Consider the following 26,892-nt stretch of genomic DNA (forward strand, 5'->3'; position numbering starts at 1 on the left):
CAAATATTTACCAGTTTAAAACTGAACATAACCTCAATCAAGCATTTGTAGGAGTGGGGTTTTAAACTAACTTAAATATATCTGTTTTAACACACACTTCTACAGACCAACTTAAAATTCAATGCTTTGTGCAGTTCTTTCTTTTCCAACATGTATTACACTCTTTTCCAAATGCACTGTACTGATTTGACTAGGATAGACAAATGAATACCAGCTTCAGCAATTTTCTCTCTCTAACATCCCTCAGACAGATTACATGAAACAATACAGTATATGAATAACTAGTAATACTAGTGACTTACATGATTATTAATAGAAACTGTCAGAACCCTGGGGCCTAGTTTGCTGTTTCCTATATATGATATCCTATTTATTAGTAGGGGTCTACCAAACTTAAGGAGCAGCAGGCAGAACACCCCCCCCCCCCAGCTGAGGGGCCCCAACATCTCGCCCCTCACCAGGCCCCAACATCTCGCCCCTCACCTAGCCCCAACCTGGCTTAAATTGCCCAACAATGTTTCCCTTAATGGCTTCTGTGGACTTAATCAGGAGATTAACATTGACATGTTATTACACAATTTAAGCACTCAAACTCAAATGAAATACATTATTAAAATAAAGCTGTGCACATTATGAATTGTAAATAATACCAACTATATACAATTTATTAAAGGATATTATAAGAAGGAGCTGACTGAAACTGAATGCTAACCTTGAGACAGGCAGTAGGGCTGTGCAAACCTTCGGTCCCTGATTTAATTCAGCCCAATTCGGTGGCTGAATCTCCAAATCGAATCAGAGGACCCTTTAATCTCTCTGAATTGAATCGGAACCCTCCAAATTGATCTGGAGAGATTCGGATATCGAGACAGCTTTAAATGTTTTTTCTACATATTTTAGGTAACAGGGGCTTATGAATGCTGTGATGCTGGGACGCATGGAGTATCCCACAGAAGCATGGGGGCTCCGCAGCATGCTCAGCAGCAGACCTGGAAGCACTTCTGGTCCACTTATGGTTCTGCTGAAGAGTGTGCTGGGTGGGCCCCCTGCATCCCCCTGGCTTGGTGACTGGTGCCTCCTGGGTCGGCAGGGGACACTCATGGTCTCCCTGCAGCCAATTGCTGAGCCAGGGAGGCATGGGGGAGAGACCCCCAGCATGTGCCCTGGCAGACCTGGAAGAACTTCCAGTCCATTTCAGGTTTACTGCTGAGCACATGGAGGGCCCTCCCGCACTCCTGTGGGATGCTCCTTGCGCCCCAGAATTGTAGCAATCACTGGCTGTGCCTGCTACCTCAAAGTATATAGAAAAACCTTTTAAAGCTGTGTCTATGTCCGAATCACTGATTTTCCAAATTGGCATTGAATCTTCAGATTCGGCCGAATCAGGGTAGTGATCCAAATCAACGAATTGAATCGCTGTCCCTGATTTGGGCCAAATCTGAATCGAATAGGGCCTGCTTTGCACACCCCTAACAGGGAGTTCAGGGTAGCTGTTAAATGCAAGTATGCTGCACCCAGCCACATTTGCTGCAGAGCATTCTCTTTCTCTGTGGGTGAACACTTGCCCATACACTTGAGATGGCATGCTCAGTGTCCACTGAGTTTGTTGGAATGGTGAGGCAGTATCTTGCTAGTGTGTAGAGATGTGGAAACAGGTTGCAGAGTCCTTGAACACAGGCACAAGCATCCGGCATTCTTTGACAAAATTCATGTAAGCAGCATGTTCATTGTCATGCTTCGCCATCCCAGGATTGCCTTCAGTAGCTGATGGTGACAACTCAGAACAGGCACCTGGTTGGGACCTAAAATGCCAACAGTGCTAAGGAAGATGGCAGCTGGTTGTCTACACCGTGGTGGAAGTGATGGGTCACGTGTGGTACTGGTTCAGCTTCACAGCTATTGCTTGGAACAGTTCCTGTCTCCAATGGTTTCATTGCATCTTGACAGTTCCTGCAATGCCCTGTCTTTGACCCAGCTTATAAAATCTATCAGTTTGTGTGCATGGTGGACCACAGCCTGCTGGCCTTCAGAACACGTTAGGAGCTCCATGAGCTGGGTAGCATTGTCAGTCACAAATGTGACTTGATCTTAAATGTTGCCCCACCTTAAAAGATTACAAACCTTGCACTAGCGAGGAGATGGTGGGGAGGTTTTCAGCTCCTCAGTCACAAACTGCTGATAGTGCTGCATATGCTGAATGCAGAATGCATTGAGCCGTAATTCCACCATGTGAGCACAGGCTCTGGTGGCAGCAGCATAGTGTCATGTGCATCCCCCCCTTTGTCATGTGCATCCCCATCAGGCTCCAGTGCATCTCAGGCAGGCAGGCAGGCTTCAGGGGGGGAACAAAAAGATCAGGCTTGCTGCTTTTTTTTTTTTTCCTTCTGTGGAGCCTGCCTGCACAGCCCCTGAGCCGCACAAAGCCCAGTGCTTTCCTCTGTGGCTGTAGGGTAGGAAACCAAGGTTTGACCTATCATGTTACCTTCTATAGAGTTTCCCTACTTAGGGTAAATAGATTTTCTTAAATCCTTCAGCTTGCTCATTTCTCTGCACACTTCATGTTCACAATAAAAAGAAGGGCAATGCGCTCTGAATTTACATAGTTAACTTGAATTATGAAGCTTAACCTCATCCAGGAAGTTTATGAACCACTTGGTAATTATAGATATAATAATAAAGGTAATATAAATATAATAGATGTAATAATAGATGTAAAGTCATAATGGATTACAGTGAGTTAAAGAGGAGCATCTACAGCAGGGGTCAGCAACCTAAGGCACACATGGTGGTAGGCGGCATGGTTTTTATTGGCACACAGGCTGCTTCCCACCCCAAGGGGTGGTAAGAGGCGTGCCCAGACCAAGTAGCACGTGACTGCCTGGGAACAGCCTTGCACTGCCGCCAACCCCAGCCCCAGAACAACCTGACTACGCCACCGACCCCAGCCAGGTAAGAGCCCCTGGCCCCACCCACGCTCCTAGCCCAGCACCGGCACCAGCCCAATGCCAGCACTGGGCCTGGGCCATTGGCAGTGCTGGGATGAGACTGGGGCCCAGGCCCATCCCAGCGCTGCTGACAGGCCCAGCCTTGGCTGGCACCACCACTGCTGCCACCCACCCCAGCCCAGTGTTGCTGCTGGTGGGCCCTGGCCTCAGCCCCGTGTTGCCAATAGGCCCTGGCCCCAGCCCTGTGCTGCTGGTGGGCCCTAGCCCCAATATTTACTTCACATACAACAATAGTTTAATTATATATAGAGAGACCTTATAACACTACTATGCAGTGTGTCCTGCTATGTACTTCTCCACCCTTGTTTTGTTTTTCTGATATGCCAGCACTCCAGCACCTTTCAAGGTAGACATTGTGGTTTTTTCCACACTCCAGCCAAAAAATGTTGCCTACCTCTGATCTACAGAGAGTTATAAATAACTTATCCTGCAATCAGAATAAAAAATGCAGCTACTGAAAATTTCCACGTGTCCAGGACAAGCTGTGCTTCACTGAAGCGAGGTTGGAAAAAGTATCATATAAAGTAAGGTAGGTTACACATTTCAGTGTCACTGTGAGGACAAACACAAACGTACAGGCACAGCAAAACATCTCAAGGTTGAGGGGAGATGAGCCATACTCTCCACGATTAGCTCCATGTAAGGATCTACCTTCCAGCAGCAATCTGTGCAAATGGGGTGGCAGAGGGATAGGTCTAATTTAGAGCATTACTTGAATCTAGCAGCTTATTTTATATGGGGAAAAAATACCAACATAACTGCATTTTATGGGTTAGTATCCTGTGTGTCACAGTGGCAGACTGGATGCTGAAAGGGAGAGTGGACAGGATTTTTTCCACTGTTCCTCTCACTTGCAGCCTTCAGCATTTCAAGTTTAGGAAGTTCTGATTCAGAGTCTGTACCCTTAACTCCTGTGCTCAGTAGCTAACGATGTCCCCTTTTGCCAACAATTAGTCCAATTTCTTTTTGAATCTGGCTAAACTGTCAGCTTCCACAACACCTGCTGGTGGCAGTGCATTCCACACTTTAATGACACAGCGTGTGAAAACCAGGTGGATTAATGCATGGGCCAATGGGTCCCTCTGGAAATAGTGAATTTTCCCTTGCAGGCAGGCATTATTCCAGCCTGCAAAGGGTCCTGCTTGGGGCTGCCAGGAGATGCAGGAGCAGTGTCAGCCTCAGCCAGGAGCACCATGCCTCTGCAGGTTGCAGGTAGAAGGGGTGCAGGCAGTAGCGGTACTGGGAAGGGGGCCAAATAGGGGAGTCAGCGCCTCATATTTTGTGTATTTACATTTTATGTTTGTGAGCTGGTATTTTAATAAGAGTTTAATATTGCCTGATCTTTACCTTTTGGTCTGGTTTACTTACCCTCCCCACTCAGGATACAGGTAAAGGAGTGTACATATATTGAATATAGTTCTATGTTTTGTGTATATATCTACATATATCCATTTCTTCCTATGGTTATTGTATTAATAAGTTTATATATAGTTAAGTTCACAGTGTCCTGGCTTGGCTCTATAGGGGAAGGAGGGAAACTGTACTTAGCCTGCAGTTTCCACCCAAAACACACCTGCCCTGCTAACAATCCCCTTCAACTGGAGAAGGGAGTACATACCCGAGTACACCCAGGCTACATGTGTTTGCCCAGGGCCCCAATAAACCTTAATCCACCTCTGGTGAAAATCTTCCATGTGTTAGGTTTAAATTTACTATTTACTAGTTTCATTTTGTGACCCCCACCCCCTCCTTGTTCTTGCATGGTGAGAGCATTGGCAATGTGTAAGGGGTGCACGTGGGTGCACATGCACCCCCTGAGATTGGCAGTGCACCCCCTGCAATTGTCCACCACTGCCAGCAGCACCTGCAGGCGGTTGCTGCTCACCCCCCCCCCCCGCCCGCTTTGCCGCCAACACTAGCGGCGGCATCTGTGGACAGTTGCCAATAGCCCCTGGCTGCCACTGCCAGCAGTGCCTGCAGGTGGTCACCGCTCGCCACCCCCCTCTGCCACTGCTGCATGCAGGACCTCCCCGCTCCCCCGCTGCTGATACCATTGCCGCCGCCTGTGGACGGTCATACCCCCCCCAGCCACTGGAGGCACACATCGTTCATGGGTGAAAGTACATAATAAATTCATATTTACTCTTTCCTTGGTATTTAGTGTTTTATAAACCCTTTTCATGTAACCTTCAAGCCTCTCTTTCCTAATCTGAATAGGCCTAGCCTCCTCAGGGTGTCCTCCTACAGAGGCCTTTCCATGCACTAATCATCCTTGTTGCCCTTCTCTGGACCTTCTCTATTTCTTCTATCCGCTTGTGAAGGTGTGGGGACCAGAACTGGGCACCGCCTTCAAGGTGCAGACACACTGTGGGTTTAAAAAGGGGCATTATGCTACTTTCAGAGGAGCAGGGAAAGTTATGCATATGGATGCAGCTGGGAATTAGTGACAGGTGCCAAAAAACATAGAGCTCCTACTGGAGGCAGAGAAGAGCTGATGCAGATACACCAAATGACCAGTTCAGTCTCTAAGTGCTCTGGGGGGCCAATATTATTTGGAAGAGGGGGCAGCTGTACAAGAGATTGCCCTTGAGGAGAAGATGTGGTCTAAGCCACAGGCAGCTGCTGACTGGCTCATGCCTCAAAACACAAAGAGGTTCCTTCCTTTCTTCCAGTGGTTTCTTCCCCCATCCCATCCCAAGCGATGGCTGTGCCTGCATGCCAGTGTTGCCAGGTCTTAAATATTAAATTATCATATTGGAAGCTCAAAATGATCCTATTTGCTGAAAAAATATCATACAGCAAAATGGTATGCAAATAAACATGCAAACAAGTCTTATTTACTTTATATTGCTCACTGTAATTTCCAGTGAGTGAGTGAGAACTTGGTGGTCAGATTTAAAGCATTTCTTTATTTGGAGGCAAGAAGTCATAAGAAAGTGCTGACAGCGAACTCAACAGTCAGTTAAGGCTCTCTGAGTGTGACCTGGGTTTGGCATATGCTGCACAATTAACTGCCTCAAAAATTAATCATAGGACTGGGATCCTATGAACCAGGGGCAATGCCTAGTGGGTGCATGTGCACCCCCTGAGTGTGGCGGTGCACCCCCTGCCAGAGATGTCTGCAGGTGGTCGCCGAACCCTGGTCGGCGTTTGCCAGCTCCATGCCGCTGCCAGCGCTGGCTGCATTTGCGAGAGCTCCTGCTTACCACTGCCATGCTCCCACAGCCTCCGTGCCCACCCAGCAGCTGGGGACGCGTGTTATTCGTGCTTCCCTTCCCCTCTGCCCGGGCGCCTCCCTCAACTCAGGCAGCAGGGGCTTCCTCCCTGTCAGGCCAGGGCTGAGCACACAGCAGGGAGGGCCCTGGGGACAGGATCTGGGAGCCTGCAAACCTAGAAACCCCACCACTGCCCCGATTGAAAACCAAGAATCATAGGTCCTAGTTACATGTTACACATATGAAACAACTGACTGGTGAATCGTGTTGTAAACTGAGATCGGCTACATGTGTGAAGTGATTCTCATGTAGTTCACTGGGCAATTGTGCAATAAATTTAGACTAGCCACACTTGCAAAGTGATTGTCATGCAATTCACTGGTGAATCGTGCAAGAAATGTAGACTGGCCATACATGCAATATAAGACTGGCCACAAGAGCAAACTATCATGCAATTCGCTTGTGAATTGCACAATAAATGTAGGTGGCCATGCATGCAAGGTAAGACCCGACACATGTGCAATCATTATGCAGTTCACTGACAAATCGCACAATAAACGTAGACCGGCCACAGGTGCAAAGTAGTTATCACGCCATAAAAGTGCCCACCTAGCTATAAAAAGAGCCAAATAACTACAACCTTAATGCTTGAAAATGTATAACAACTTTACGGCTGGTTTCTCTGTGTGCAAGGCCTATAGCATCATGAAGATGTTGGGCCAGAAGGAACCTCTAGAGGTCATCTAGCCCAGCCCCCTGCCTGAGACAGGATCATCCCTATCCAAATCGTCCTGTACAAATCTGTAATCTCACCTCCATAACCTAACCAAAAGTACAATCAAACTACCATTTATTCCAGGGCAGACTAGTCCAAGATTTAACTTGTATCAGTGGAGGTGCGGGACAGTTGTTTACACACAAGGTTTAAATGGCAGTTCCCTCGAAGCAGCACAATTTGTTCTCAGGTAAAATGTTAAATCAGGCTAAAAGCAGACAACCAGCTTGATTCCAGTTTGAGTGTTTTATTTTAGGGCAAACCCCAGCCCCTTGTCCTACATGAGGTACTTATGAATTATCCAAACTAATACTTGTCCAGATGCTCAAATCAAAATCAAACCAGTTGTCTGTTTCTAGCCCGTGAAGTACTGAGGTAATACTCCTGCCCCCCTCTCCTACATCCCCTCCCCATCCTCAGGACAAGTGGGACTAAAATTTGAGTGAACTGCCATTCCAGCTGCATGTGTAAATGCAGTTGGGAATACTGCACTTGCTAAGCAATGTTTCGCTCTAAGATTCCTTTGAGTTTGCTACTGTACTATGGATCCTACTTGGAAGGTTCATACCAAGTCCCCAACTCCAACAAAGATTCCTCCCCCCGCTCCATGCCAAGGTGCAGGGCTTAATTAACATGAGACATAGGATGACCACTGGGCTGTGTGAAGCTTTGGTCCCTGATTCGATTCGGCGAATATTCGGACCAATTCAGTGGCTGAATCTCCAAATCCGAACTGAATCAGAGGATCCTTTAATCTCTCCGAATTGAATCAGAACCCTCCGAATTGATTTGGAGAGATTCAGGACAGTGGTGATGCATAGGGGTGCATTTGCACTCCCTGAGAGTGCCTGTCCACCCCGTCCAGCTGCACTCAATGCTTAGGCTATGGGCAGGGGGAGCAGGCGGGAGTGCTGGTGCCTCCCCTCTCAGTACCCGCCACTTGCTACAGCCGCTCCTGGAAGCGGCTGCAGTGATTCGGGGTTGCAGGATCCCCAGTGGGGGGGGGACCTCCCCTGGGCAGCTAGATCAGCTGTGGGGGGATCCCCCCAGGGAACAAGATTGGCCATGGGCAGCAGTGAGATTGGCTCATGGAGCATCCCACAGGTGCGGGGGGGCCCTCCACATGCTCTTCTGGGTCTGCCGGGGAGCGCACTGGGGGCACCACTCCCAGTCAGCAGGATCGGCTGCAGTGAGACCCCAACCCGAGGAGCAAGATTAGCCGCAGGGGGAAATGAGATTGGGTGTGGGGGGGCCCCCCTCCCAGTCAGCAGGATTGGCTTTGGGCCCTCCCTCCCCCGTGGGTAGGACAGGCCACAGCCTGACAGGCACATGGCCCCACTGACTAAGGCGGTGCCAGTCGCCCATGCTACAAACTGACCGCCCAGAGGAGTTTTCCACCTATTGACTCCTCTGTGAAATCCTATGAAATATGAACTTTAATTTCTACCCAGGAGAACTTTTACAATCTTTTCTAGGGTCCCTGATGAAGTGTTTGTGCCCGAAAGTTTAGAATTAAATAATTTTTTTTGGCAAAAATCTTGTTCGTCTGAAAGAAAGATAGCATCTCTCCCACGAGTCTTGATTGCTCATTGGTTTTGAACACTTTTACTAGTATTGCTCGTACATTGTAGGAGGGGTGAAATGATCGTACAAATAAGAGAATTACCATACACCCGCCACCGCTGTTGTAGCACACCGCCCGCAGAGGCAGCTGCGCCCGAACAGCAGTGTGTTTCCCATTGCGCATGCGCTTCCCTGCCGGAAGGAGCTGAACTGAGGGAGGAAACGCTGTACGTTTTTTTTAACCGGGAAGAACTAATGGGGGGCGGCTCAGTGCCCGGATGTGAGCAAGCCACGCCCCTTCTCCGCGACGGCGGCTCGGAGGGACATGGCAGGGGGGCACGCGCCGCACTGACCTCGGTGCCCCGCCCCCTCTTCCCTCCCCTCCGCCCCGCCCCGCCCCGCCCCCTCCCCCGGCGGGCACTGGCGGAGCGCGGCTTGAGCCGCTGCCACGCACCGGGCGCTGCTGAGGTGAGTGAGCGCTGTGCGACGTCGCCCGGGCCCGCGCCTACGCCGCCGTCACCTTCTCGCGACTCTCTGCCGGGCCCCGCGGCCCTGCGCTGCCTCCCCGCGGGGGCCGGGCCGGGGCGGGCCGGCAGGTGCCGCAGCCTGGAGCATTGGCCTTGCGGGGTCCCGGCCGGGCCAGGGACGGCCTCTCCCCCACCTTAGGTGGGGCCGGGGGCGCGGGCAGCCGCCTGTGCGGGGTTGGCTGTCGGTTCGCTGAAGAAATGTCTTGCGCGGCTTTGGAGGCCCCATCTGCGCCAGTGCTGGCGCGGGGGGTACGCTCTCTCCCGCCAGGGCCCTAGGTCGCCCTTGTTCCTGAGTCGAGCCGAGGGCCGGCGGGGCTTGCTTCCCGCAGCCGGCAGCTCTGTCACGGCAAAAACAGCTAGGGGCTGGGCAGGGTTGGCAGGCTCATGGCAGCCCCTTTGCTGGAGCCACCTGGCCTGCCTGTCTGAGGTGGGTGTGAGGGGCACAGGCTTGGTCAGCCTCTGGGGCTGCTGCCTGCGAGGAGGCCTCTCAGCTCTGACACCAGGACTTCTCCCTCGTGTCACCTCCCCCAGGACTTCCTCCCCTGCCCCCTCCCCCCCAACCTCCTCCTTCTGCTCCTTCTGGTTGTTTTTTCAGACTTGCCCTGGGCAAGCCTGAGGGTGGGCAAAAGGTGCCCCACGGAGCAATTATGTTGGACCTGGGGGGGGCAGTGGCGGCCAGCCATGCCACCCTTAGGTGCACAGCGGGGCTGGGGTGGTGCAGTAGCTAGACTCGATTTCCCGGCAGCCCCAGTAGCAGCTCCTTCCAGCTGCTGACCCAGCCCCACTGCCTGGGCAGTCCATCCCATACCCACCATCAGGGGCAGGCCCCATGCAGGCAGGGCATGCAGCTGGGATGGGAGCACAGGCCAGCAGGAAGTAATATTGTAGAGCAAGACGGGTGGCCGGGGCCAGACAGACCCTGGGATCTTGGGGTCGTGACAGCACAGGGCCAGGGCCCGCAATCTGCTGCCTGCATGCCTCTGTGACGGGAGCCAGTTCTGCGTGTGGGGTGGGTGTGCCTCCTCTCTGGCCTGGCCCCATGCTGTGTCTACTCCAAGATTCTGGACCTGGCCCCAACCACAGCTCTCTGCCCACCTGCAGCCCCATCGTGTCTGCCCACATGGCTTCTGTTCAGTCGGTCTCCATGGAGACCCCAGGATCGCAGGGCGGTGACATAGCCCCTGTTCTACAGGTGGGGGGGGGGGGCATGTGGGGAATGCATCATGGTGTTCCCCTAGCCTCACACTGTTACCACCCTGCAATCCTGGGGTTTCCATAGAAACTGGCAGGTGGATGGGATGGGGCTGTGGGTGGGAGGGAGCTGCAGCTGGGGCCAGGATCTTGGGGTGTGACAGTGAGGAGCTGGGGCAGAGCTGCAACCTGCTCCGTGTGTGCCCCTGCCTATAGAATGAATGCCCATCACAGGGGCATAGGGACAATGGATCACCTCTGCCCCAGGCCCTGGCCCGTGCTGTCACTGCCTCGTGACCTCATCCCAGGATCCCAGCCTCACCTGTCCTGTTTCCAAACACGATTCCCTGCCTGCCTGCCCGCGGTGCCATCTCACATGCAGAGTTTTAGTAACTGTTGCATGGGGTGGGGTGTGGGGGTGCTGACCTGGCCCACAACAGCTCAGCAAAACTCTCTGTGGTCTGTGGGCCCAAATAATTGCCCACCTGTACACTGGTCACTGCTCCAGACTTGAAGCTGTGTTCTAAGTGTCTTCCGACTGGAAGAAGTTTAAATTATACATTGGTGTTGTAGAGCTGTCCGACTTGAGAAACATTATTGCTGCTGTTCTTATTTTTATTGTTGTTCTGAAAGCTGTAAGTAGAAGCCAGACAGCCCTGGAAGGCCAGTGGATAACTAAAGCTCCTCCTAGCAGAATATTATCATCATCTTCATTAGCTTTGCCTGCCGGGGGGGTGGGTTTAATAGCAGCAGTGAAGCTAACTAGAATCTTGTTGATTTGCATTCCATACTGACATAGTGACGATACCCAAGGAACACGGGAAAGGGTAAAATATAAATATAAATACTAATATATATCTTGCAGATTATGGATAGGACTAGTATGTCACTTTTTGTTCCATTTGGCTTTGGAAGATTGCATAACAGCTAGAAAGTTGTTCTTAAATAGTCACCTCTATTTATTTCAGCAACATTTAAAATGCAAGAAGGGAAATGATAAACATGAAGCTAGAATATATATTTTCTTAAATAATGAATATTAAAAATGTTTTGAGATCTTAATTGGAAGTTACTATATCTTTCTTCTTCATCTTTTTGTTATAGGGCTTGTCTAATGCATATCTTTGCTTTATTTTAGTATTTTTAGTAGCACTGATAACCTTTTTAGGCCAAGAGTACAATAGAAGTGGGTTATTTAGTTTCAGATGCAAAGGGGACATGTATTGTCACTTAACAGTGGTGTATATGGAGGTGATGATTTCCAAAAACAGCCCTGTCAACTTTTTTGTTCCCTTGGGCTTTGAGTAATGCAGAGCCACAACTGAACTGAAGGGCTCCCACTGTAAAATTGTATTATCATGATGCCTTTATACAAGGGTTGACCTACAGTCCAGAGGACTCTTTACCTGAGAGTTATATTTATACAATATATGTAGTTTATCAGCTTAAATTTTGTTTTCTCTTTTCAGTTTAGGAGAACAACTAAGATATTTTAAAGCTAGCCTTTGTGAGAATCAAAGAGTTCTTAGGTAATATCATTTATCAGACAAACTGTAGAGTACTGTTCTTAATATGTTATGCCTGGCTTGTTCTGGTCGGACCTGAAGAAGGCATTCTAGAGCTTGTCTAACAGTCCCAACTCTACAGTTAGCCCAGTAAAAGATATAGTATTGCCCTAAGAAATGCTTGCCCCTTATAATTTCTACACCATCACAGCTATAGTATCACTCTTGCACTGCCAAAGCTAAGCATTGTTATTTGAAAGAATGGGAAATTTTTAGCATGGTAGATACGGAGCTCTACTGTGAATTTTGAGTTTGGGAAGGAAAAAGCTTACTTAAATACAGTATATTTATTTTATCTCCATAAATTTTTTTATGTTCTTCATAGGTGACATGTAACTTCCTGTTTATAAGCATATTCATAAGGAATGCTCTTGGCACACCTTGATAAGCTTCTTTGGCCAAAACAGTGGTTGCTTCTTGTAAAATACCTGTAAGTAAAATAAGTATAGCATATTAAACTAAAGATGACTTGCACAGTTTTTGGTTTCTGATCACGACTTGTATGTATTAATTGTAAATAGACAATATGATTAATCTAATTTAATTGTATTAAATAGGCTGGTTTATATTGATATTGAAATATGCTGAAGTAGTTGAAAAGGTTCGTAGAAGTTTCGTTCACTTATTACTTATTTTGCAGAAATGGCAGCACAGAAAAGGAAGTCTACACTACTAGAACCTTCTGCTAAACGTCCAAAGCTGGATAAGAACAGCAATTTAGCTTCAACAAAGAAAGAAAGAGAGGTTTCAGGTACAAAGCATGTCTCAAAGAAGTCCAAGCCAAATAAAGCTGCAGTGCAAGAGAAAACACTCAAAACACCTACCAAACTAAACAGGTTGGTGGTAAGTAAAGACGACAAAAATTGTGCTATGCTTTCTTCCCACACTAAACCGGTGCAGAAACAACCTAAACAGAGTGAAATTGACTTAAACAGAAGATCCTGTAAAATAGGACCTGTCAGAAGATCAACTCTAAAATCTTTAAGTATGGTATCTTGTACAAAGTCACCCTCCAAAACTTCAAAAATGAACCATACTAGTTTCTTGAAATCTGCAAAGACCTCTTCCAAAACAAGTCCTGAGGGAAAGAATAAATTGAATTCTACGCAAGGAAAGGTCTCTGAAAGCAAGAGACAGCAGCAATTAAAAACAGTTTCAAATGATAAAAAGCATTCATCTGAAACCCAGAGTAGTAGACGTCCTGTCTTGCAGTGTGTAAAAACATTAAATACAGCACTTCGAAGAAATCACGTAGAAATGAAATCTGTTAAAGACCATTCTAAAGAAAATACGTCTTCTAAAAGCTCTAAAGATGTAAAAACTGATAGAGATTTAGAAATAGATGTTAAGGGTACTAAAAAGAATCTTGCAAAAAAATTGTCTTCTCAAGAAGCTGAAAAACAGTTGGATAATTCTGTTAGTGGTAACACAGATGTACCTGAATTAGGGATGCGTATGACTACAAGATCTTCAAGCACCACCTCTAACAATAAAAACGTACAGCAACAACCAAAAGCCACAATAAATAAGGAAGTGTGCCAGAAAAAATCTATGAAAGAAATTTCTAAGTCAAAAAGTACAGTCACCCCAAGTGAACAACAGATGAGGAGGTCACAGAGATTGCAGCAGTTATCAGAAGTGCCAGCAAGATCACTGCGTAACAGAGACATTAAAGAAGGAAAAGTTTCAGAAACAAAACAAGGCACCCAGACGAAAAAATATGATCAAGGTGTTGAAGTTGAAACACTTAAACCTGGTAAGCAGAAAAATGTAAAAATAAAACCTGATTGTACAAATGAAGATGGAAAAATACTTACAGAAAAAACTAGCTCTCCAAAAGAGAGTAAACTTAAAATAGACCATAAAAACAACGATACCAGTAGTTCCCAACATAGCCATCAGGGCTCAAGGTCACTTATGGATAATAATCTTCAGCAAGAAGTTAAGAAAAAAAAGCCAAACACAGTGTCTCCTGTTTCTTGCCATGTGAAAAAAGTAGATGTGGTAAGCCCTTTTAGACCAACTTCTGTGACAGAAAATAAGGAAAAGCAACCTGTGCATCAGAATGGAAAAAGCAGTGTAAAAGTTAAGAGAGTTTCACAGCCACGAGCAAGCGAAGCAGATCAAACCCATCAGCCAGAGAACGCTGAGAAGTCCAAACGTGTAAGCATCCTCGAACTCTGTGAAGAAATTGCAGGTGAGATTGAGTCAGACACTGTTGAGGTAAAAAGAGATTCTCCTAACACTGAGCATGAAAAAAGAGAAGAGAAGTATGCAGAAGAACAGCTGCGACAGACTGAAATACTTACTCAGAAGGAACCCAATCAAAGCACTCAGTGCAAGAGGTTCTTCCCTAGCAAAAAAGGAATGCCTGTCAAATGTACACTGAATGGCAGAAATAATTCCACAAACAAAAACTCTAAGTGGACCAAAATTAAACTTTTGAAAGCTAATCATATGAAGCAAAGTAACTTAAAATCTGCAAGTGTTTCCACACTTGGTTTGTTAAAAATGAAATCTACAGTTGCAGAGATGAGTCAAGTGCGAACTATGGAAACGCAGCTTTCAAAAACTCCAGTCAAATTGCCAATGACAAAAGCATGTGAGGATGAAAGTAAAACTTGTTTGCAGGAGAAATTGGAAGTTCCTTCTGAAAGAGTTAAAGCTAAAGATGTGACATCAGAAGCAAAACAACCCACAAAAAGAGCTGCTGAAAATGGCTTGGATAATTCAACAAAGCAATGTCCTGAGCCAGCCCCAGATGAGGTAAGCCATTTTAATTGTGGGATGTGGAGGGAGGTTCTGGTACCGAACAATGTTAGTCTCATGTAACCAACTTTAACAGTAATATTTTGTATAGCTATGACACTCAGTGCAGAAACCTTAAGCTAATAAGGTTTGTGTTGCATTACGTTTTAAAGACAAGAAGGTATACTTCAAATAGGAAAACTAGTCTTTTATGCTTTATTAAGGGCAGTAGTTTCAAAATAGTTCTCTTTCAGTATTTCAGGTATACTTTTTGACAAATGGAACTGTATTCCACAGCTGTTCTATGTTAAAAGTGTACTTTCAGGGGCAGACCAAGTACACTTGATCTAGATTAATCTCAATTTTGTTAAATGTGTTAAGTTTAAATGACACATTTAAAATGTTTTATTTCTGAATAAGTTTTTATAGCCATTAAAATGTGTGATTTAACTACATTTTGCTAATTTATAAAGCCACAGGCATATACGTGTGGAAATTTATACATGAGTTTGCTTATCAGTTTATTAAGCAGTCTCAAAGAGGGGAAAAAAAGCACTGAGCAGTACTCAACTTGGAATTAAGAATTAGTAGAAAGAGGTGGAAGGAATGTGTGAGATGAAATATTTTCATCTTGTATGTTCTGACATATTATTTTTAGAGTTTCAGCCTGCATTTGGATTCAAGCCCAGAAAGTTCTCCAGCAAAAAGTATTGCAGGACCTCCAGCACCAAAACAAGCCAAGAAAGAGGCAGGAGAGTGTCAATCTCAAGGTAAAAAAAATCCTTAAATTCCATGTCACTTTTAAATATTTATTTATTTTGCTACTAATGCCAAAGGAAAAGTTTTTTTTGTAATATGAATAGAGGATGTAAAACTTGCCTAGTAATTTTTAAGTAAAAAACACAATATCAGTGAACATTCCTGAATCCACAGCCATATTCTCAGTAATAACATAGCATGTAATTGTTTTTAATCATGTAAAAGTGACATCTTTAACTTGTTTTTTAGCTCTTAAATTTCACTAACCACAAGTTCTTGTCAAATAGCAGAAATACATTAATTACTCAGAGGTGCTACCAATACATCGGTCTGATATCAGATCAGCACAGATGTAAAGAAAATCGACTGTGTCAAAAATCAACTTTTTTTGCCTGATGTGGCCAATAAGTGCCCCGTGCATGCATGCCGCCGCGGTGCAGCATGTAGGCGGTGAGGAACGTAGCCCGGCAGCTTGGAGAGTTGTGTCTGGCTGGTAAGTCTCTTGTGGTGGAAGGTGAGGGGGAAGGGAAGGTGGAAGGTGGTGGGGACAGATCAAGGCCCCCAGTGGTGAGGGAGGGAGTGGGGCAGGGGTAGGCACTGCACAGCCAGGGTGGGGCAGGGCGCAGAATGGAGCCGCAGCTAGCTCGGGGGGGCTCAAGGAGGGTGAGTGGCTCCTGCCACTGCATGCACCTTGGAAGGGCATGGGGGGCGTGTCCCGCCGGATCTGCACGGGGTGGTGCAGGCTGGAGGCTGGAGTTAGGGTTGTGACAGGCTCTTCCTGGTGGGGGGCAGCTACAGCGAATTTGGGGTGGCTGCAGCCCCCTGTAGCTCCCCTCCCAGTGCTACCTCTGCCTGCCCTGAGCACAGCCCAGATCAGCCTGTGCCGGGAAGAGCCTTGTGCAACCCTGGCCCCAGCCCTCAGTGGCAGTCTGCCCTGCCTTGCCTAGATCTGGGGGGCAACTCCACATTCCTTCCTGGGGTGTGGCTTCACCCTGCCCCACCCTGGCTGGGCAGCGCCTGCCCTAGCCCCACTCCATCCCTCACTGCAGAGGCCTTGATCTTCACCCCCCTCCCCCCCCCCCCCCCCCCCCCCCCCCATGTCCCTTCTCTACCCACTCCCCTTCCACCACAACAGACTTACCAGTTGGACACAACTTTCCACACTGCTGAGCTCTGTATCGGAAATTGGATCAGGATCAGCTAATATGCTTCCTTAAAAATCAGCTATTGGTATTGTGCCCCAAAATCTGTGTCAGTGCAGCTCTATTAATTCTGTTTAATTCTGTCATAGTAATCTGTTAAAATAGTATAATTAGAGGCTATATAAATTGGTTGTGAATAGTATTAATCAGATGCTGCTTCAATTTACCAATATTATTCATTTTTCATGGTGTTCTACTATCTTGATTTACTTCATCTTTTGTTTTGTTTTACCTTCTTTCCCATCTTCACTGCAGACTTTCCAATAACCAGTCATCAGACATTTAGCATTCTGCTAGTACCCACCTGTCAGTTTCTTTCTCTCTCTCTTCTGAATGTTTACACTTGCAGCTTGTAATTTTAATTACTAAACAGGAGACTTAAAACTGAGCATTGTCCCACCTTTTTGTGTAAAGTTTGGCTTCCTTCTAGGTACTAGCAAAGGGAAAGTTGCTGAGATTCCTTAAGAAGCTCATGTCTTTCATGTAAGCTTCTGCCTACTAGATATCTGAAACTTAAAGCCACTCACCGTGTGCGGCTGCTGAAAGAGAAGAGCAGCACCCTCACACTCTCTCTCTCTCTCTCTCTTTCTCTGTTCTTTCTTTCCTTGTACTCCCTGTAGCTCCTAGGGTGAGAGTTCTTTGCCATGTCTTATCTTCCCTGATCTTCTGCTGATGTGTTGTAGATGGGGAGAGTGTCAGCTTGTCCACTCTGCCTTCATCTTTCTGTATGACATTAGGAAAAAGTAGCATAAGTATATTCCTTTCTCCAGATGTCATTTTTAGAATTATGTTTAATAGGATCTTTCTCCCTCCATAGCTTTCCTAGGTTAGTGTGGAATGAAAGTGACCTGATGATTTGCTTGTACCCATGAAGATCTGCAAAATGCCAAATGGCAACTCAGGCTTCTGGTCAGTTTTCACAGAGCTGCTGAGCTGTCTTGCACCCTTCAGTAGATGGCATTATGTTGCTTTAAACCTTGGTTTGCTCTTGGAATGCCTTTTTCACAATTATTAAAGTTAAAGCATCTGAATTTTTATATTTATATTGGCTGATAGCACATTCTTAGGAAAGTTTCCTATTCACTGTGATCAGTGATTTTTTTTTTTTTTTTTTTCTGGCTTTGGGTATGGAATCGAGTAATTATTTTCTGAACAATCCATCTGAGGAGAAATGTTGATTGAATTAATACAAAAAACTCATGCATCTCTTCTTCTCAATTCCTTCCTTCCTTCCTCCTTCCCTTATTTTTTGCTCTCTTTTTTTTTTTTTTTTTTTGGATCCGTTGGATCTTCTTTAATGAGTATGCATCTCTTCTCCTTCCACCATTTTCATTTACTTTTTATCCATCCTTTCTACACCAGTATTTGAGTAACTTGAGAGTTCTTCCTTTATTTATTCTCTTGTTTCAGCAAATTCTCACGAATTCATTTCCTGTCTAAGGGGAGAGTGTGTACATTTCACTTCACAGCTGCTCTTTCATTTGTCCAAATTTGTTTATAATGACATGAGAATTTTCCTATAGCCTCATTGGCTCAAGAGACAAAGAACCAAACTCCATCACATGCCAGTGGTAGAGCAGTGACATATCTCTTTGCTCTTATTTGTATGCTATCCTTTTTCCTTCTATTTTGCTATGAGTGTGCCTGATACTCCACCATCAGTGCTTAATTACATGGGTTACACTTTTTAGTAGAATGTCTGCAAATCTTTTCACTGCAGTATTGTTGGGAGGACAGGAGAAAGAATTGTTCTTCTCTACTGCCTTTCTCCGTTCTTTTTCTCCCCCTCTCTTCCTCCTGCCACTATTTCCTGTACCCAGAGCAAGTGAGAATCATGTTTGTGGCTCTCCTGCTATACATAGTAGGCCATTGATTTCATCACAAGCAGATTAAAATTCCATTTCATTGCTGCTTCTGTTTGACTGCTGGAGAAGTGGTGTGTGTAGTAGTAGTGGAAATATGCAGTTTTCCTGTAATGGAAATTGGAAAGAAATAGTGTGGAGTAATATCAGAATCCTGTACTAAACTTGTTTATTTTAATACAAATAAAATAGTGTTATCTTGAATTGTCTTGGCATAGTGAGGTTAACACATTTCAATATTTGTTTATCTATATTTGCTTTGGTATTAAAAGAAATTTTATAATGAAATGAAAAATCCTTGATTGACTGCAGGTTTGGCTCCCAAGCAGTTGGTGCGTGCTTTATTCACAAATCAAACATCTGAGACTAATGAGAACAGGTACGGTACCTTTTTATTTCTCAGGGACAGTAGTTCTTGCTAAACAAAGTTGTAATAAAGTTGCCTTTAAGACTAAATATTTTTGTCTGTTTTCCCTTGGTCCTCTTAAACATCTTTCTGAAATCAGTATATTGCCCTTTTCATAAGGGAGAATGTAATCCAGTTTGAAAACATTTGTTGATAATGGAAGAAAACATGTTTATCAAAGCAGAAGTTAATTCTTAACAGATAAGATGCCGTCAGCTTAATTTAGCGTCAGCTAAATGAAGAGTCATTTAGTTTAGTTTAATAATTGAAAGTAGTAGTTGGTACAAATTTTTTGGAATGAAAATTAATTTTGGAAGTTGATAATGACCTATTGACCCAGCCACATTGGCTTTAGCATGACACCAATGACCTGAGAAGATCAGAAACTGAGGCTGCCTTTTATGTTAACTGCACTTCTGTATTGTGAATTTTGAAGTGGTTGTACCAGTTCTAGCTGATTTATCATGCTCTTCTTATTAAGCAGGTAACACATTGCAGTCAGTTGATCCTCCCTGTTTTTAAAAGTCTGGGTTAGCAGAATGCTGACATAATAACCAGTGATCCAAGTGTCATTAGACATGTTCGCAACAAAAACCGAATAATAAGCAATACTTCCAAATCATATAAACGCATTGAGTGCTCAAGTGTTGTAGATGTTAACTTTGAGGGAAGAGTTCTTGCTTCAAAAATAACGCTACATTCAAAGTAGCTATGAAAAGAAGAAAAGAGAAGTTTGGAAATTTGTGGCAGGTGTAGGGATTTCCAACTGAATAATTTTAACTTGCAAAAATAAATTCCTAACATTTAATCTTAAAATTAATTTTAAAAAGAAATTTTTTTGTTTGGTTTGACATTTAAAAAAAAATATTTCCTTTTAAATTACAAATGTATAATCCTGTCCTTAATTTCACTTTGCTATTATTTAAATTATTTGTCCTTATCTTTTTTTACCAAATGTTCTAGATATTGTACCTGTTTTACGTTATAGTGAAGTAATTAGTGTTGAGTTTACAGAGAAATCAATACATTGCACATTGGAGTAATATAACTCTACCCTATGTCCAGTAAAAAAAAGATAACAGAAACAAAAATCAAGCCCTTGAAATACGTTCATTATTGAAAATATGTCAAAGGAAATTAGTAATCAAGTGAAAAGGCATGTATGTTACTGTCTTGTCTGGCAAGAAAAGTACTCTTTTAAAATAACCTTCTCAGCAAAAATTCATCTACTACAGTGACCACAACACGTCAAACTTCTGTTAAAAAACATCATATTGCTCTTTCCCTGACCCTCACTTGTCAAATAATTAGTGTTAGTAATTGTCCTATGGATGTTTCTCCCTATGATTTTCAGGGATCCCCATGAACCTTTATGCTAAATCTAGAGAAGTACTAGCCTGTGGCAGTCCTCTTTAAGATGTTTTCCACTTCTCCTTTTTATTGTCCAAGTGCTGCCACCATGAGGCAAGAGCATTTTTCTGAGGCTTCCTTCAGTTGGGAAGAGTGGAGTCATATTAATTCCCGGGGGGCAGTGGGGGTGTGGGATGTAGGTGTGGCAGTGCTGGGAGTGGGGGCTCTGCCCTGCTGTCACTTGCCCACCCAGGGCAAGGGGGGTGGGATGCAGGCACAGCTTGCTCCAGGTAGAAGGGTGCAAGCAGCAACTGGAGATAGCTCTCTCTCTCCCAGTGCTGCAGTGCCCTCATCCTGCACCCTTTGCGCCCACTGGCAGGTGACAACAGGGCAAAGCCCCTGCTTCCAGCACTGATGTGGGCACGGCAGTGCTGGGAGCAGGGGCTATGCCCTGCTGCTGCCTGGAGCAAGCCATGCCTGCATTGCACACCCGCCCTTCTCCCTCGCGTGCCAGCTAGGTAAGTGGCAGCCAGGCAAAGCCCCCACATCTCCCCCCTCTGGGGCAGAGGAGACATGGGAGAAGCCCCCATGGCTGCCCTGCCCAGCCCCATCCCCTGCCCTGCCGAGCTGTGCTGCACCTGCATCATGGAGCAGCTGTCATGCAGGTGCGGGGGGGGCAAGATCCCTACTGCCCCCCACTGCCCTGAATGCAGTGCAGGACAATGGGGATCACCCCTCTCCCCTCCTTGTGGCACCCACACAGCAGCTGCCCCTTGGTGTGGGTATGCTGTGGCTCGGCAGTGTGCTGTGCGCTCTGTGGGAACTGGGATGGCCAGAACCCAGTAATGCTCAGCCCCAGCTCCCAGATGGCACACAACGCCTTGCCAAGCTGCGCTGCACCCGCACCATGGGGCAACTCCCGCGTGGGTGCCAGGCAGGGGGAGCGATTCCCAGTGCGCTCTGCCATGAGCGCCTAGAGGCCCCAATCACTGCTGCTGCAAGGCTTTTTTTTTTTAGTGCTGGGACTAGGCTGAAGCCAGGGCAGTCATGGAGGCTTCTCCACAGCTCCACCCCCACCCGGGGGGAGGCAGACACAGCCAGAGGAGCTGTGAGAGAACCTGCACCCGCCCAGCTGCGCCTGCCTCTCCCTGGCTAATCTGAATCACCAAATCTCTCCGAATCAGCCGATTCAGCTGAATCGGTTCAGAACAGTGATCTGAATCTCCGAATTGAATCATTGTTGTCCAAATCGGCCAAATCCAAATTAAATATTTCCCTATTCTCACAGGCCTAGTGGCCATCAGAAAGCTAATCTACTTCTGAGGCAAGCAGGTCTAGTGCATCTTCTCTGCTCCATGCAGTAGGGAAATCCCATTAAGAGCTTTGAAGCTGAGCGTGGCATATGTCTGCATAACCTTTGCAGACCCATTGAGACATCTGGGGAAGAGTTTTCAGTTCTTACACTTGAGGTGGTGTGCTAATTAGACTTAGCTGTTCTTCTAGTGATATTGGGCAGTTATTGAACATGACAATAAGTAGTTTTCAAAGTGGAAATTTTGTGAAATTACATAAAAGTGTTCTGAACACACACCAACTGCTGCAGCTTCCTTAGCCTGACGAAGGGTTTTTGAACCCGAAAGCTTGCTTAATAACTATTCTCCAACCATTTGGGTTGGTCTAATAAAAGATATCAAATTCACCCAAGGAACCTTGTCTGCCTTCTAATAATATTCTGGTTCATGTGTGTAGCAGGGCACTTTTAAGACATCAAGCAGTCTGAGAGACTGCTTGCAGGTGGCAGAGAGGAGCTAATGAGGAACTCACCTGACCAGAAGAGGGCTCAGACTGGTGTTATATAAACTCGGAGCCTGCACCTGTCAGGTAGTCTTTCCCCAACAACCAAAAAGTAAGGAGCTCCCTGCTCCAGGGCTCCTGAAGGGATTGGATATAGTTGGACAAACCTGCAGGTCTGGGAGCTGAGGCAAGTCCCCTGGGCTAAGAAAGACTGGGTTTACAGGCGAGTGGATTTTGTTTATGTTAAACCCCTGGAGGAGAGAGGTGTCTGCTAGAGGGTAGTGATGTTTCTTGTTTATTTGAGTTATCCTGGTTGTTTATCCTTGAGCCCTGCAGGGGCAAGCTGAAGGCCTATTTAGAGGACCAATAACCCAGGAGCCTCAGACTGAGATTGGGCCCCAGTGAGGAGCCCAGGAGCCAAGAAAAAGGCTGAGACCGAAACCTAAAGGTCCAAGACCCCAGGAAATGGTGGAGTTAAGCCAGAGAGTACACGAACCCAGAGCGGTCCAAGCCGGAGTAGAGGGTCCAACAGCCCAGAGAAGGGGCTGCATGCAGAACTGAGGGACAGTGCTAAGAAAGACTGAGTAAGAGACCAGGGGGCCCAAGTGTATGAACTGTGACATCAATGAGAGAGAACATCTGTGAAGCTTGGGGCATGGTGTAGGGAAGGTGAAGGAGCCAAACAAATTGCCCTTAAGGCTCTTGGTGCCTACTCAGGCTGATTGGGACTTACCAAGCTTGAGGGCTGGTTTGAGGCCAGTGGGGTCTCAGGAGAGTGGCAACTTATTGGGATTAGAGCTCACTCTGAGGACTATTGGCAGCCTCCCTGAATCAACCTATAATATTTAAGAACAAGGAGTGGCAGGCAAGTCATGTAGGGAGAGTGGCGCTAGAGTTTGAATCAGGCAGAAGCGACGGGGCTTCTAGGGAGCGTCATGGCTGCCCTGGTGGCAGTGAGCCTGTCACAATGTGGTGTTGAATGTAAATACTAGCATAATTTTAAAAATGATATTGCTACTTCACTAAAATGAAAAATTTTAGGAATTGGCAAATGAAAGAATCATGATCTCAAGGTCTTAAAATATGTAAGCTTCAATGTACAGGATAGCACATCATCATTTTATACATAGCTGCAAACAAATGGTGTGCTTTTTAATTCATCCTTTTAAACATGTCCTTCTATGTTTCAGTTGAATTACAAGATAAAATGCGTACTGTCGTATTTAGGAGCTTAAATCAATTGATTTGAATTGGATTTGCATTTGTTGACCTTTTAAAGTACATTTTTGAAAATGCCTGCCAAATATGGCAGTATTGAAGTATGTAAGTTGGAGAGAATTAGGCAGCCTTTTTGATATGAAGTTTGTTTATATTTAAAGGGTCCCTTTGCCAAATCATACATTAACACCAAGGTGCAGTAGTGTACTATCAGAAGAGCATATTCAGAAATTAAAAGAAGCAGGAAAAGATGGTGATAAGCAGCTGATAATTGTAAGTACATTCTTTTTATATAACTGTTTATCAAGTTCTCTGAAATTGTAATGATTACAATGAAATATTTTTAATTTAGCTATGCTTAAATTGTATGAACCTGCCTTAAACATAGCTGACAATCAGTGTTCCTTCTCTAGTCTTGCAGTCACTATTACGCTTTTATTGAATTATTGTCATTTAAAATTGGCAGGAAAAGTGATGATTGATTAAAATAGAACTGTTTTTAAATCAAGATTGTAAAAAATTGGCAATTTAAGTAAGCTGCTGTATTTGTTTATTCAAATACAAAGTTTTTTACTATAAAGAATAGAAAAGAAATGAAAAAGACTGTCAAATTATCTTTACTTTATTAGCAAATCCTCAGTTTTATTCTGTTAATAGAACTGCTGGTGGGGGGAAGCAAATGTATCTGGCAGATTTCACATAAAAAGTTGAATGTAAAAAGCATATGCTTATTGAAGTGAGAAAATATTTTTCCGGGACACTATCTAAAACCAAAGATGATGAAATTTTCCCCCTACATCCTGATGCTTTTTAATCATATCAGCTGAGCTTCAACAATAGCAAATACTGTGAGGGAAATAAAAAGAAATAATTAAAAATGATTGGTAAACTAGTAAGTATGGCTATTTCCACTAAAGTAGTAGTATATTGAGAACTATTAAACACAATTTCAAAATGGCACAAATTGGGGCAGAGGGCACACTAATTGTCTCAGAGAGAAGGAACACAAAATGCCACAGCAGAACCAACACAGACATTATCAGATATTCACACTTCAGTATTACAAAAGGAGAGTACCTAAGAAATAAAATCATAGGAAAGTCTTTAATCTTCCAAAAACATACTAGGAATACAAGTCAGAAGTTTTGCTCTTTATTGCAGCAGGGACCTTGCTTCCATATGCATGGCATTACAAACTAATAGATACTTTGCTTATTGCCACTCAGGTTCATAAATTTAAGGATATTAAATTGTTGTGGGATACAGTTAATTAATTTGCAGTAGTCTCAGTCATTATGTGTATACCTCGTTTGAGACATGTATTCAACCACATATCTAACGTTAAATGTAAATAGTCCTTTCACTTCAGTGGGGCTGAATAGGAGTCTTTAAAAACCCAGTTTCTGATGGTACAATAGTAGATTTTGATCTTCAGTAACATAAGCTCTTTTTCAGGAAAAACAAAATCCAAGACGTAAGAGGGGGAAAATAAATAGTTCAGTACTCTTATAAATTAGTACTTTCTGAAGCTTACTGATTATCAATATGTTTCTTATTCTCTTCAGCTTAAAAGAAAAAGGATTGTATATAACTTCTCCCTTTTTTCTGATATTTAACAGTAAAAGTCTGAGTTGCATAACATCAAGTTAAGCAAGTTAAGCTAAGGAAATACAGGAAAGACAAGTTACCCTAAGGAAAGGACTTAACTTGAGGAATCATAGGGCACGAGTGCAGACGTGCCTCTTGCCCCACCTCAAACCCCTTTGAGGCGGGGCAACAAGCACGTGCGGGAACAAAAAAATGTTCCCCTGCTGCAAACTTGCAGTGCGGGGAGAAAATTAGACGCCTGGATATCCAGGGGTCTAAAAAAGGTGAAGTTGAAATAAGCGGTGCAGGGCACGGTCCCCAACCGTGCCCTGAGGCAACCAGAGGCTGGGTCCTGAGACCTGGCTGCCAGAGTGTCTCTGTGGTTACCCCTCACCCTGGTGCTGAAACACGGGGCCGGTAAGGCCACTTGTTTCAGCACCAGGGCTCCGGCGTTGGTCAGTAAGGGGTTGGGGGGCTGGAGGAGGGGGAAAGAGACTGTGGGGGGGGACCCCCAACAGCCCCACCCACTCAGCCAGCCCCTCCCCGCGCCAGCCCCCAGAGCCCTGCTGTGGCTGGCTGCTCCCCCTGCCAGACACCCCCTGAACTCCCTGACCCCTACCCTGTCCGGCCCCATCTCCCCAAACACCTCCATCCCTACCCCCCCACCCCATACTTTAAAAAAAAAACTCGGCACTTACTGGCAGCTGCAGCTGCTGTGTGGCTGCCTGGGGCCCCGCCCACACAGTGCAGGACAGGCTGACAGCCCCAGCAGCTCTAGTCTGAGCCCTCCTGCCCCCTCCGCTGCCCTGTGCTGCCCGGGGGGCTCTGCCAGTGGGTCCCAGAGACCCCCTACCCCTGCTTCTCAGGTAAACAGAGGCTTTCTTCCCATTTTTTTTCTGTTCTTTTTCTGGGGGTGGGGTTTAAGTGGTGGTGCCTGGGGTTGTGGAGGTAGCCTTGGGGCCCTGGGGGTGCAAGTTGGGGGGTGGGGCTGGGTGGGGCAGCCATTGGGGGGCTGCAGCAGCTGGTGGAGGATGGGGCCAGGTGGGGCAGCAATCAGGGGGCTGGAATGGGGCATGTGGGCCTTGCGGAGGGGAGGGGTAGCCCCTGCGGGGGCCATTTGGCCCCCTTCTTTGGGGGCCAAACCCTTTTTGTGGGGGACGAACCCCCTGTTGGGGGCGTGTAGCCCTTGTGTGGGGGCTGAACCCCTTGTGTGGGAGCTGAATCCCATGTTGGGGTGCTGTAGCCTTTGTGCGGGGGACTGACCCCTTGTGTGGGGGCCATCACCCTGTGGGAGAGCAGCAAAATATGTATTCATGAATTCATGAAACCTGTATTTAGAGTTCACTTTATTATTATGATAAGGGACTTGCTTTAACACTGTAGGTATATCAATAAAACATTGTCCAACTGATCGTTGTCTCTGTCTCACACTCTCTCTTTATAGTGGTCTTTTGTTTTACTTGTGGAGGAACTTGCATTTGGGGTATTTTAGAGAGTGATTTTGGGATTTTTTTTATCAGGGATTTTTCAGTTTTCCAATAGGGAACACCAGAATTCCTGCTAGAGAGGCCAGTGGCAGGACCCTGCCTGCTCAGAGCTGGCACCTTGGACCCATCTGGCTGTGGCTGACCTCCTGGACAAATGGGGCCAGGAGGACATGGTTTGACAGTTCAAAGCAGGCCACCACACCTGGATCATCTTCCAGGCAATAGCTGCCCAGATAGCCGGGCAGGGGGCACAAATGGCAGTAGTGCTGCACAAAGGCCAACTCCGCAACTGCAGTCCACTGGCAGTTGGCCCAGAGGGGCAGATGCCTCTACTGGCTCTGCAGTCCCCATCCGAGCGCGGCAGGTGCGCAGCACGTCACAGCCAGGCAGCAGTTCCTACTGCCAGACTGTTGCAGTGGGCAGAGGGTGCAGGGAACTCTCAGGGTTGCTTCAGCAGTCCAGCTGGCACAAGGGGTAGTGTCCCCAGGTACCAGTTGGCTGGGTCCCAGAAGCTCCTGAGAGCTAGTAGCCCTGAGCTATTTGCCAGTGTGGCTTTTTATACTGCTGGGGCCAGGACAGGGCAGCTATACTGCTGGGGACAGCACAGGGTGCTGGCCCCGGGCTCGAGCTCCCCCTGG

General features: G+C 46.0%; 1 protein-coding gene across 7 annotated transcripts in view; it reads left to right on the forward strand.

Moving 5' to 3' along the window:
- Positions 1-8,909: 8,909 nt before the first annotated feature.
- Positions 8,910-26,892, forward strand: part of ESCO1 (establishment of sister chromatid cohesion N-acetyltransferase 1) — a 53,157-nt gene continuing 35,174 nt past the window's right edge. For 2 of the 7 annotated variants that reach the window (XR_002091198.2, XM_014606645.3), the window contains exons 1-6: positions 8,911-9,026; positions 12,167-12,271; positions 12,482-14,607; positions 15,248-15,359; positions 18,725-18,791; positions 23,342-23,453. Coding sequence is in view for 6 of the 7 variants with exons in the window: in XM_014606645.3 (XP_014462131.2) it covers positions 12,484-14,607; positions 15,248-15,359; positions 18,725-18,791; positions 23,342-23,453 (2,415 nt within the window). In the remaining variant the exon portion in view is untranslated. Of the gene's footprint in view, positions 9,027-12,166; positions 12,272-12,481; positions 14,608-15,247; positions 15,360-18,724; positions 18,792-23,341; positions 23,454-26,892 lie in introns of all 7 variants that reach the window. The other 5 variants (XM_059724184.1, XM_059724185.1, XM_019490586.2 and 2 more) reach the window with 4 other exon arrangements.

This window comes from Alligator mississippiensis, chromosome 3 (assembly GCF_030867095.1).
Source record: "Alligator mississippiensis isolate rAllMis1 chromosome 3, rAllMis1, whole genome shotgun sequence".
NCBI classification, from domain to species: Eukaryota; Metazoa; Chordata; order Crocodylia; family Alligatoridae; genus Alligator; species Alligator mississippiensis.